Source organism: Capra hircus, chromosome 7, assembly GCF_001704415.2.
Source record: "Capra hircus breed San Clemente chromosome 7, ASM170441v1, whole genome shotgun sequence".
In the NCBI taxonomy this organism is placed as follows: Eukaryota; Metazoa; Chordata; class Mammalia; order Artiodactyla; family Bovidae; genus Capra; species Capra hircus.
The window spans coordinates 58,078,901-58,091,865 of record NC_030814.1 but is presented as its reverse complement, the minus strand read 5'-3'; the positions used below and the strand labels follow the sequence as shown (position 1 = coordinate 58,091,865).

Below are 12,965 nucleotides of genomic sequence, written 5' to 3'. Positions count from 1 at the left end.
GAGAAAAAAAAAGACTTTTCACTTGAAAGAGCAATCTCTCAGTTATCTTAGAACTGTAAAATTCTTCAAACCATCTTGAAAGTGACAGGAGTAACACGAAGTAACTGGATTTGCCTGGGAGAATGCAGAAATTACTTAGGCCTCTGAGTGTCGCTGTTGACTACCTAAGAAGTAACCCCGTGAGCCATCCAATCCAACATTACGATTTCCATAACACAAAGGGCTGGGCGTTTGGCCCGCAAGGTTCGGGGCGGCAAAGAAATTAGTCCAACAGCCCACTAGTTCTCTCCACAGTGACGTGGTTCCTTGAATGCTGGTCACCTCAGACCCTGAGGAATAAAGATTGGAATCCCGAGCTGGAGGCCGGAAGTTGCCTGGGAGAAAAGACTGCAGCTCAAGAAATGGCGGCTCTGCTAAATTTGCCACATCGCGGAAGGTTTGTCCTGCTGTGCCTGCTTTGGGTGGCCCTGTGGAAGGTTGGAGCTGGGCAGATGCGCTATTCAGTGCCAGAAGAGATAGAAAAAGGGTCATTCGTGGGCAGCGTTGCCAAGGATCTCGGGCTAGAGCCTCTGGCACTGGCGGAGCGCGGAGCTCGCATCGTCTCCAGAGGTAGGACGCATCTCTTCGCTCTGAACCCGCGAAACGGCAGCTTGGTCACCGCGGGCAGGATAGACCGGGAGGAGCTCTGCGCCCAGAGTGCGCGGTGTCTGGTGAGTTTTAACATACTCCTGGAAGATAAATTGAGCATTTATTCAGTAGAAGTGGAAATAAAAGATATTAACGATAATGCCCCTCGCTTTGGAGTAGAGGAAGTGGAGCTAAAAATTAGTGAAATGACTACGCCAGGATTTCGGATCCCTCTTAAGAGTGCGCATGATGCAGACGTCGGAGAGAACACTCTACAAAAGTACGAAATTAATTCAAATGACCACTTCTCTCTGGACGTGCGAAGCGGGGTGGATGGTAACAAGTACCCGGAGCTGGTGCTGGGACGCGCTTTGGACCGTGAGGAGGAGGCCGTACACTACCTCGTTCTCAAGGCTTTGGACGGGGGCGACCCTATCAAATCTGGGACCTCCCGCATCCGCGTGACGGTCTTGGATGTGAACGACAACGCTCCTGTTTTTACACAGTCCGAGTACCGGGTAAGTGTTCCAGAGAATACTCCCGTAGGCACCCGGATACTTACAGTGACCGCCACTGATGCAGATGAGGGATACAATGCCCAAGTGACTTATTTTCTGGAGAAAAACCCTGAAGAAACCTCAGAGGTATTTGAGCTTAAGTCATCATCTGGAGAAATAACAATCACAAAAAGCCTAGATTATGAGGATGCCAAATTCCATGAAATTGATATTGAAGCTCAGGATGGTCCGGGCCTTCTGACCAGAATGAAGGTCACTGTCACAGTTCTGGACGTGAATGACAATGTCCCAGAATTCTACATGACATCTGCTACAAGCTCAGTTCCTGAAGATTCTCCTCCAGGAACCATAATCGCACTTTTCAATGTACATGACAGAGACTCTGGGCAGAATGCATTTATCACATGTTCACTCCCAGAGAACCTTCCTTTCAAATTAGAAAGGTCAGTGGACAATTACCACCGATTGGTTACAACTAGAGTCCTTGACAGAGAACAGTTTTCCTCTTACAACATCACTGTGACTGCTAAAGATGGAGGGAGCCCATCTCTGTCCACAAATGCTTACATTTTGCTGCAGGTGACAGACATCAACGACAACCCTCCCACCTTTCCCCACACATCCTACTCGGCCTACATTCCTGAAAACAACCCCAGAGGTGCCTCCATCTTTTCCGTGATGGCCTGTGACCCCGACAGCAACGACAATGCCCATGTAACTTATAGCTTGGCTGAGGACACCCTTCAGAGTGCACCCCTGTCCGCCTACGTCTCCATCAACTCTGACACTGGTGTTCTCTATGCACTGCGTTCCTTTGATTATGAGCAGTTCTGTGAACTTCAGTTATGGGTTACAGCACAGGATGGTGGGAATCCACCCCTCAGCACCAACGTGTCTGTGAGCATATTCGTGCTGGACCAGAATGACAACACACCTGAAATTCTGTACCCTGCACTTCCCACGGACGGTTCCACGGGCGTGGAGTTGGCACCCCGCTCTGCAGAGCCTGGCTACCTGGTCACCAAGGTGGTGGCGGTGGACAGAGACTCGGGACAGAACGCCTGGCTGTCCTACCGCCTGCTCAAGGCCAGTGACCCAGGGCTCTTCGCGGTGGGGCTGCACACGGGCGAGGTGCGCACAGCGCGGGCCCTGCTGGACAGAGACGCGCTCAAGCAGAGCCTGGTGGTGGCCGTCCAGGACCACGGCCAGCCCCCTCTCTCTGCCACCGTCACGCTCACTGTGGCTGTGGCTGACAGCATCCCAGACATCCTGACTGACCTAGGCAGCCTGAAGCCCTCAGTGGACCCTGACGACTCCGGCCTCACACTCTACCTGGTGGTGGCGGTGGCCGCGGTGTCCTGCGTCTTCCTTGCCTTTGTCATCGTGCTACTGGCGCTCAGATTGCGGCGCTGGCACATGTCGCGTCTGCTCCAGGCTTCGGGCAGCGGGTTGGCTGGCGTGCCGGCGTCTCAGTTTGTGGGCGTGGACGGGGTGCGGGCTTTCCTGCAGACCTATTCGCACGAGGTCTCGCTCACCGCGGACTCTCGGGGGAGTCACGTGATCTTCCCGCAGCCGAACTACGCGGACACGCTCATCAGTCAAGAGAGCTGTGAGAAAAAGGATTTTCTTTCAGAACCTCAATTTCTACCTGAAGATAAACAAGAAACATTTTCTCAGGTAAACTCTCTTCCTAATATTCCTGTGAGTTACTTTGCTAAAAGACATAAATTTATCTAATTACTTAGCTGTCTCCACAGTTTAACATACCTTTTCTATTTCCCATATTTCTTTGTGGACATGTTCAATTTTTACGAAATAGTCCTCATGAATTATTTCTCACTAGTTCTAAGCGTTCACATGGTGTAACAGGGAAGAGGAGCTAGAATCATTGTGTCATTAGTATAAATTGGGAATTAGTAGGTGAAGACGATATTTAGGTTATCAAAAGAGCCTCTAGGTTCAAGAGGGAGGGGTCATATGGATACCTGTGGCTGATTCATGTTGATGTGTGGCAGAAACCAGCACAATATTGTAAAGCAATTATCCTCCAATTAAAAAAATTAATGCATTAACAAGAACAACAACAAAAAAGAGCTTTAGGAACTAGGGTATCTGCTTTCTCCTACTTTCTTTCTCATCCCTTAGCAAACCATCCCAATCCACCCAAATCAACAGTTCTTTGTTAGATATATGAATGTTGACTTTTGTTTCCTCAAATATCTCCCTCTTTTAAAATTTAATACTTTTATGCTTTATATTTGTTTATGAATATTAATAAATACTGTAGCCGTTTGTTTTCATCTCAGTCTTTGTTTTTCCTTCAGTTTAGCAGTGAGATTCCTCATATTTTTTTATTTGAATGATCTTCCCTATTACAAGATGTGTTTAGGAATAGATATGCTTCACCATGTTTCAGGAAGGTATGCCATGCAATCTCTGTTTAGTTCAAAATGTCATTAGCCTCTAAAGTAGCTCTGTGTTCCTTTAAGAGTAATTGAGTTATCATTTGCTGTATTAATATAATTCATGGTTTATATAATAGTTAAGATGTGTCTGTTCTTTGTTACTTTTTATTTTTCTCATATGTGGAAACAACATTGCCTTTTTATCTTTAAAAATAATATATATCCTCGAGGGATTCAGAGATCATATCAAATAATTGCCCCTAAAGATTCTCCTTTTACGTTTCTCATCTCAAAGTTTCCTACTCACAACAGCTGTTGAAAATGTTTCCAGTTCTTCCACCAACATCAGTCTCCCTTACAACCAAGTTTTCCTCCCCCATTCCTCTTCCCATGTTGGCTTTTAGTATGTTAGTTATATACTTAATAACAAAGAACAAAAAATACGCTACTATTCTGTGTAACTGGGGTCATCTTTTATTTGGAAATAATCCTATACTAAGTCAGTCATGTATATAATGGTGCCATCATTCTTTAAGATGTTATGATTCTTTACTGTTTAAGGGCATCTGAGGGAAATTGTGTTATTACTGTTACATCATTTTCTTTGAGATAAAGTTGGCACTCACTGTGTAATAATACAAACATTTTGCAAGTAAATAAAGTATGAACGGGGGAAATTGAAAACAAAGTTCCTTTTAATGTATACAGTAACTCTTCATGAAATAAATGCCTTATGTGTAGCTGTATAATGCATCATGATTGAAGCAACAAATGAGTTCCTATTACTGTGCTTTGGAAAGGAAAACAAATACAGGAAAGGGGTTTCTGGAATACAAAACAAAAGTATCTCTACTAGTTTCAGTTTTGGTCCTTAAAAACATCTTCACACTCTAATTTTAGGCAAAACAGACTACTTTCAGTACCCTGAAGTTCTGTGGTTTCTCTCTCACATCTAGGTATTGCCATATTCTTCTGTCTTATATCCAGGCCTTACCCCTCCCTGATCCACTCCTCTCAGGTTTCTTGGGAAAACCTTTGGTAACCTCCAAGGCCAGGTTGGAGGCCCTCTCATTGCCCTTGGCCTCTGATCTTATGGCAGTATCTCACTGCACTATAATTCCTTGTTTGCTTTTATATCCTTATAACTCCATGAAGGAAATAGCTGTGTTTGTATCGTTAAATCCCCAAGTATTGTCAGCTACTCAATTATATGTATGTTTAATGAATGGGTTAAATGGAAAATATTGAAACTAAAATGTCAAGCTATGAAGGACAGATTTCAAGAGGCACGCCTTATATGACTGCTATTTCTGTGCAGTTCTTAAACTTTGAACATTTCAAAACAGTAACTTCGGCATGTTTGAAGCAATATTAGTGGCATTCAGGTTAACTCATGGATTATTAAGGAAGATACTTTAAATCTTTTAACATATAGCGATTCAGTTATATGAAACAAAAACTGAGCCCATTACCTCTGAACAAAAAGAATTTCAGGTGCTTGGAAACTTAAAAATTTCTGACTTATATCTTTGTCAGAGCGTGCAGTGAACGGTTATGCCTCTGAGCGTCGCTGTTCACCACTCAAGAAGGAAAACGTAGCTGAAAAGCTAGTCCTTTTCCTTGTTTCCAAAGAGCAGAGAACCAGCAAATCACACTCGGAAGATCCGAAGCTGCCTCAAAGCTCACCCCGTCAGTCAGCCAGCTCTGTGACCTATAAATTAGGTCCACGAAAGTCTTCGTTCCTTGAGAAAATAAGACTGAAGTCTGCCTTGGGAAACTGGAAACCAATTCAGAGAAAATAATTCACCAAAACGGAAATGACCAATTACCAGAGATTCAGAAAGTGCGGAGGACTGGCCCTGCTGTGCGTGCTTCTGGGGACGCTGTGCAAGACCGGATGCGGGCAGATCCGCTATTCGGTGTCAGAGGAGCTGGACAGAGGCTCCTTCGTGGGTAACATCGCCAAGGACCTGGGGCTGGAGCCCCAGGAGCTGGCGGAGCGGGGAGTCCGCATCGTCTCCAGAGGTAGAACGCAGCTCTTTGCTCTGAACCCGAGAAGCGGCAGCTTGGTCACCGCGAACAGGATAGATCGGGAGGAGCTCTGCGCTCAGAGCCCACAGTGTCTGGTGAGTTTTAACATCCTGGTTGAAGAAAAATTGAACATTTTTGAAGTAGAAATAGAAATTAAAGACCTTAATGACAATGCTCCTGATTTTCTGACGGAGGAATTGGAAATAAAAATTAGTGAACTAACAGTTCCTGGAACTCGATTTCCACTTAAAACTGCCTTTGACCCAGATGTGGGCACGAACTCTCTGCTGAACTATCAGCTCAGCCCCAGTGACTATTTCTCCCTGGCTGTGAAGAGTGCCACTGATGGGGCCAAGTATCCAGAGCTGGTGCTGCAGCGGGCTCTTGACCGGGAGGAAAAGAAAGTTCACCAACTTGTCCTAATTGCTTCTGATGGTGGTGACCCTGTCCACTCTGGCAACTTGGGCATCCAAGTGACAGTTCTAGATGCAAATGACAATCCACCAGTATTTACCCAGCCTGAATATCGAGTAAGTGTTCAAGAGAACCTGCCAGTAGGCACTTGGCTGCTCACAGTGAATGCCACTGACCCTGACGAGGGATTCAATGCTCAAGTATCCTATGTACTAGATAAAATGCCTGGGAAAATCGCTCAGATTTTTTATCTCAACTCAGTGACTGGGGACTTATCGATAGTAAAAAATCTAGATTATGAGGATGCTACTTTCTATGAAATTAAAATAGAAGCACAAGATGGACCAGGTCTCCTTTCAAGAGCTAAGATTCTGGTCACAGTTCTGGATGTGAATGACAATGCCCCAGAAGTTACAATTACTTCTCTCACAGAATCAGTTCCAGAAGAGTCAACTGCTGGAAGGGAAATTGCCCTTATCAACGTGCATGATCGGGATTCTGGGCAAAATGGACAGGTCACAGTTTTTGTCCTTGGAAATATGCCATTTAATTTAGAAAAGTCAATAAACCAATATTACCGCTTAGTGACAGCCAGATCTCTGGACCGTGAACAGGAGTCTGAATATAACATCACTCTGAGAGCTACAGATGGGGGTAGTCCGCCACTGTCCACAGAAACACACATCACCCTGCATGTGGCAGACATCAACGACAACCCACCTGCTTTCACTCATGCCTCCTATTCTGCCTACATTCCTGAAAACAACCCCAGGGGAGCCTCCATCTTCTCTGTGACAGCCCAGGACCCTGACAGCATTGAGAATGCCCACATTACCTATGCACTGACTGAGGATACCATCCAAGGGGCACCTCTCTCCACCTACGTCTCCATAAACTCAGACACTGGAGTCCTGTATGCTCTGCATTCCTTTGACTTTGAGCAGGTTAGAGACCTGCAGGTACTGGTGACTGCTAGTGACAGTGGGAACCCTCCACTTAGCAGCAACGTGTCTCTGAGCCTATTTGTGTTGGACCAGAATGACAACACACCTGAGATTCTATACCCTGCCCTCCCCACTGATGGTTCTACCGGTGTGGAGCTGGCACCCCGCTCTGCAGAGCCTGGCTACCTGGTCACCAAGGTGGTGGCGGTGGACAGAGACTCGGGACAGAACGCCTGGCTGTCCTACCGCCTGCTCAAGGCCAGTGACCCAGGGCTCTTCGCGGTGGGGCTGCACACGGGCGAGGTGCGCACAGCGCGGGCCCTGCTGGACAGAGACGCGCTCAAGCAGAGCCTGGTGGTGGCCGTCCAGGACCACGGCCAGCCCCCTCTCTCTGCCACCGTCACGCTCACTGTGGCTGTGGCTGACAGCATCCCAGACATCCTGACTGACCTAGGCAGCCTGAAGCCCTCAGTGGACCCTGACGACTCAGGCCTCACACTCTATCTGGTGGTGGCGGTGGCCGCGGTGTCCTGCGTCTTCCTCGCCTTTGTCATCGTGCTACTGGCGCTCAGACTGCGGCGCTGGCACATGTCGCGTCTGCTCCAGGCTTCGGGCAGCGGGTTGGCTGGCGTGCCGGCGTCTCAGTTTGTGGGCGTGGACGGGGTGCGGGCTTTCCTGCAGACCTATTCGCACGAGGTCTCGCTCACCGCGGACTCTCGGGGGAGTCACGTGATCTTCCCGCAGCCGAACTACGCGGACACGCTAGTCAGTCAGGAGAGCTGTGGGAAAAGCGAGCCTCTCCTGATATCTCAAGATTTACTGGAAACGAAAGGAGACCCCAACGAGCTCCAGGTGAGTTTCTTTCTTTCTTTTAATATTTTAAGGAACAGTTATGCCAGTGTGGTTATTATAAATTTTTAATACACATTTATTTTAAAAAAGCAATGAAGTAGTCATTGGTTGTTTTGTTTAAATATGTACCTCTCTTCTTCTGGGATTGTGGTGGGGCTGCACTTCCTTGACTGGTATAGCTGAGTGGGCCTAGTAAATATTTCTGACCAATACACTGGAAGTAGAAGTATGTGACTTTCTTTGCAGAGGAAGTCCTAGTTGTCATTTGTAAGAATTACCAGATCTCTAACTTATTTTTTGAAATCGTGACTGTGCCTCCTATCTAAGTCCTTGAATGACTGCAATGAAAGAAGAGCCCTGTGGTTGACTCAACATTGATTTGTATACCTGTGATAAGTAGATGTTTTTATTTTAATTCGCTGTGATGATGAAGTTTGTCACTTCAGCCTACCTAGCCTATCTTGATAAACAAGTATATAGTATTTTAGGCTCTAATAATATGATGCTTAACTCCTTCCAAGACAGGCCAAACTGGATTCATCCTGATAACATAAAAATGATAGGGTAAAAAAAATACAGACGTTTGTCAAATTCTTTTACCTGGCATGTAGTCCCTACTTGGTATACTTAAAGTGTGTGTATTTGTGTGTATCCATATGGATTTCAGCCTTTTCTCTGAAGGTGGGAAGCTCAATTGCCTAAACAGTTATGAGCCTTGGAGTGGCATTCCTTGTCCTTTGAGATAGATCATAAAATGTAAGGAGATATGTCTTAGCCTCTTTAAGAGATTTCCAGACCATCCACTTCAACCATGGAAAAGGAGTCCTAAAACTTTCTTTTAAAATATTTCTATATTTATTTGACTGCACTGGGTCTTGGTCACAGCACTCAGGATCTTCTATCTTCCTTGTAGCATATGGGATCTAGTTCCCTTACCTGGTATCCAACTTGGCCTGCCGCATTGGGAGCATGGAGTATTAGCCACTGGAGTACCAGGGAAGTCCCAGGAGTCCTACAACTTTCTTGAGCTATAAATTGTTGACCCCTTTTTGAAATATATGAAATTATTTTCACCCATAAAGTTACACCAGAGTCATCCAAAATTAGGCCTAAATAGATTTCATTAGATCTTAAACAAAGGAGTACATCTCTCCTTCAGTGTGTTAGGAAGGGATACATTCAAAAGTGGGTGACAAAACAGCCTGAACAAAATAGCTGAAAACAGAGAAGGTTGTAGTCTCACTCAAACCTGCAAATGCATCGCAGAAAATCTTTATGATACTAATGTACCTTTTCTTGTAATGAGAAAAAATATTAAATGGCTAGGGCCACAGGAACTTTAGATGTTCAAAGAGAATTTTCTAAGAATTTCATGTAAAATATAACCTACACATATATTGGGAAAATACATAGAGTACAAAGGCATCTATTTGTATGGATGATAAGAAGTCTCAGACATGCCATTTTCACGAAAAATGATTTTTTAAGGATAGGCAAGACTTCATTACAATAAAAGGGGAGGAGGGTTTATAATTAAAGGAACAGAAAGTATCAAGACATGAAGTAGGGCAAACAAGGGCAAGGATGTCTTAGGAAATTAATAATCTGTCTTGACAGGAATGTAAAACAAGTATGGATTAGCGCTGCAGGGTAACAGAATAAATTGTTTGGTTGTGCATCTAATTTGGTAGTGCATTTGAAATAAAGGTGTTTGTCTGTTTTACTTACCTAAGACTGTTTAAGGATTATAGGTAAGTTTCAAAATGGGAGTGTCTAAGAACTTTCAGTTCTTCTCAAAGATTTACCAGTGATCAAATCAAACTCATTACACTTATTAATGTATAAATTGACTGGAACTGAGTATTTGCATCAAGGAGTATTTGTGTATAAAATCATATAGTAAAAAAGCACTGACTTCATTAAAATAAATATACTTACACAATATTTAGTTTCATAAAAGCAGATGTATGCTCAAATACTAGATTGGTCTCTTTAACAAACTATCGGGCTCCTTTGTACTTAATGGGAATGTTACATATACTTTAAAATGCTGAGCAATATAGTCAAATAAGTCTAGGATTTTTACTTTCTCTTCTTTCCAAAGATTAAATGTTTTTATCCACTAACAATAACCTAGTTAGTTACATCCACACTAGTCATGATACTAGTCATGCCAGTGTTTATAAATACAGTAGAATCACTGAAGATATTTTTGCCCTCCAAAATAAATAAATAAAAGCAATATGCCTTATGGAACATCTTTAATGAAGAAAGAAGAATAAAATGATGGCAACATTTAAAAGATGATGAAAATCTAGACATCATCAGATTTGAAGGGAAATTTTGAATAGTTTGTTCTTTCTAAAAAATAAAAAAACAAGATATATATTAGTAGATTCAAGAGCTTAAACTTTGAGGAACAGGTAGTTGGGTAATATGCAGTTTTCTCAGGCAACCTCCTGGTGCCGCTGTTGACCAAAGGGAAGATAAGCGTTTTCAGTTGTGCAGGAGTGGCCGGCAGTGTTTTCTTTCTTGCTTTGTCCTGTACACATCGGAATGCAGACGTACCTCCTGCAAATCGTACCCTCAAATCACAGAAGTCCAGGCTGCTGTGTTGATTATTTAAACATTCCAGAGACATCTTGAAGAGCAGCTTCCCAGAGAGTTCAAGAAATGCTTAGGAGCTTCAGAAAAGCTGAAACAATGAAAAGTCAGGTACTGTTTCTCTTCCTGCTGTCATTGTTGCGCGGGGCAATCTCCCAGCAGATCCAGTACTCAATTCCAGAGGAGCTGGACAAGGGCTCAAGGGTGGGGAACCTGGCCGAGGATCTAAGGCTCAGTGTCCAGGAGTTGCCAGCTCGAAAACTGCGGATTAGTGCAGAGGACTTTTTCAGCGTGAGAGCCGAGAATGGGGATTTGCTAGTGAGTGGCAGGATAGATCGAGAGAAGATGTGCGGGAGAAAATCTGAGTGTGCTGTAGAATTTGAAATGGTTGCTGACAATCCAATGACTATTTTCCATGTAAGTGTTGCAATTCAAGATATTAATGACAATGCACCACGTTTCATTGCAAAAAGCATTGACTTGGAAATCTCTGAGTTAGCCTTACCAGGGGTAAAATTCCCTCTGGCTTCTGCGCAAGATGCAGATGTAGAAAGTAACTCACTGAAGAAATATTTCATCAGCCACAATGAGTACTTCTCTCTGTCAACGAAGAAAAGTCCTGATGGAAGTAAATACCCAGAGTTACTGCTGGAAAAACCTCTGGACAGAGAACAGCAGAATTCCCACCATTTAATCCTGACTGCCGTGGATGGTGGGGACCCTCCTCTAAGTGGCACTACCCTGATCCGGATACAGGTCACTGATGCCAATGATAATGCTCCAGTGTTCAGCCAGGACACTTACAGGGTTAGCCTCCAAGAAAATGTGCCCCGGGGAACCTCCGTGCTGCAGGTGATGGCCACTGACCAGGACGAGGGCATTAATGCAGAAATCACCTATGCCTTCCTCAATGCCCCAGCAAGTACCAGCTTCCTCTTCATTCTCAATCCAAATACTGGTGACATCACAACCAATGGTACATTGGACTTTGAAGAGACAAGTAGATATATGTTGGGTGTTGAAGCCAAGGATGGAGGAGTACATACGGCTCACTGTAATGTTCAGATTGAAATTGTTGATGAGAATGACAATGCCCCAGAGGTGACATTCATGTCCTTCTCTAACCAAATTCCTGAGGGCTCAGACCTGGGAACTGTAATAGCCCTCATTAAAGTGCAAGACCAGGATTCTGAGCAAAATGGTTTGGTAACATGCTATGTTCAGGAAGAAGTTCCCTTCAAATTAGAATCCACCTCTAAGAATTACTACAAACTAGTGATTGATGGTGCCCTAGACCGAGAGCAGAAGGCAGAGTACAATGTCACCATCACAGCCACTGACAAAGGCAAGCCTGCCCTTTCCTCCACTACAAGCATCATCCTACATATCCGCGATGTCAACGACAACGCTCCAGTTTTCCACCAAGCCACCTATGTGGTACACGTGGCAGAAAATAACCCGCCTGGCGCTTCTATCGCGCATGTTAGCGCCTCCGACCCCGACCTAGGGCCCAACGGCCACGTCTCCTACTCCATCGTGGCCAGCGACCTGGAGCCACGCGCGCTGTCGTCCTACGTGTCCGTGAACCCGCAGAGCGGCGTGGTATTCGCGCAGCGCGCCTTCGACCACGAGCAGCTGCGCGCCTTCGAGCTGACACTGCAGGCCCGCGACCACGGCTCGCCCGCGCTCAGCTCCAACGTGAGCCTGCGCGTGCTGGTGGGCGACCGCAACGACAACGCGCCCAGGGTGCTGTACCCGGCGCTGGGGCCCGACGGCTCGGCGCTCTTCGACACGGTGCCCCGCGCCGCGCAGCCCGGCTACCTGGTCACCAAGGTGGTGGCGGTGGACGCAGACTCTGGACACAACGCCTGGCTGTCCTACCACGTGCTGCAGGCCAGCGAGCCTGGGCTGTTCAGCGTGGGGCTGCGCACGGGCGAGGTGCGCACGGCGAGGGCCTTGGGCGACAGGGACGCGGCCCGCCAGCGCCTGCTGGTCGCTGTGCGCGATGGGGGACAGCCGCCCCTTTCCGCCACTGCCACGCTGCTCCTGGTTTTCGCCGACAGCCTGCAGGAGGCGCTGCCGGACCTCAGTGACCGGCCCGCGCCCTCTGACCCCCAGGCTGAACTGCAGTTTTACCTGGTGGTGGCCTTGGCCTTGATCTCGGTGCTCTTCCTCCTGGCAGTGATTCTGGCGGTCACCCTATACCTGCGACGCTCCTCCAGCCCCACTGCCTGGGGCTGCTTTAAGCCTGGTCTCAGTTCAAAGTCTGCACCGGGGGTTCTCCCCAGCTGCAGTGAGGGAACATTGCCCTATTCCTACAATCTGTGCGTTGCTTCACAATCAGCTAAGACAGAATTTAATTTTCACAATGTGACCCTGGAAACGGTTCCCCCTGGGGATCTCCTAGGTGAAGATCCTTCTATGGATATAGGTACCAGTAATGAAGACCCCCAAATCGCCTATGATTCCTCTTTTTCCCATCAGGTGAGTTTTTGCAGACTTACTTAACTTGTACTGCTGTATTTTATTTTCAATAGTGCATCATTAGTTTTGGTCCTTGTTCATTGTTC

The 12,965-nt window shown here is 46.0% G+C and overlaps 1 protein-coding gene across 3 annotated transcripts in view; it reads left to right on the top strand.

Annotated features, from left to right (window-relative positions):
- Positions 216-12,965, top strand: part of LOC102191519 (protocadherin gamma-C4) — a 171,637-nt gene continuing 158,887 nt past the window's right edge. The window contains exon 1 of one of the 3 annotated variants that reach the window (XM_018050238.1): positions 216-2,822. In XM_018050238.1, the coding sequence (XP_017905727.1) occupies positions 402-2,822 (2,421 nt within the window). In that variant the 5' untranslated portion in view covers positions 216-401. Of the gene's footprint in view, positions 2,823-5,112; positions 7,792-10,322; positions 12,880-12,965 lie in introns of those variants that run through there. The other 2 variants (XM_013965630.2, XM_013965636.2) reach the window with 2 other exon arrangements.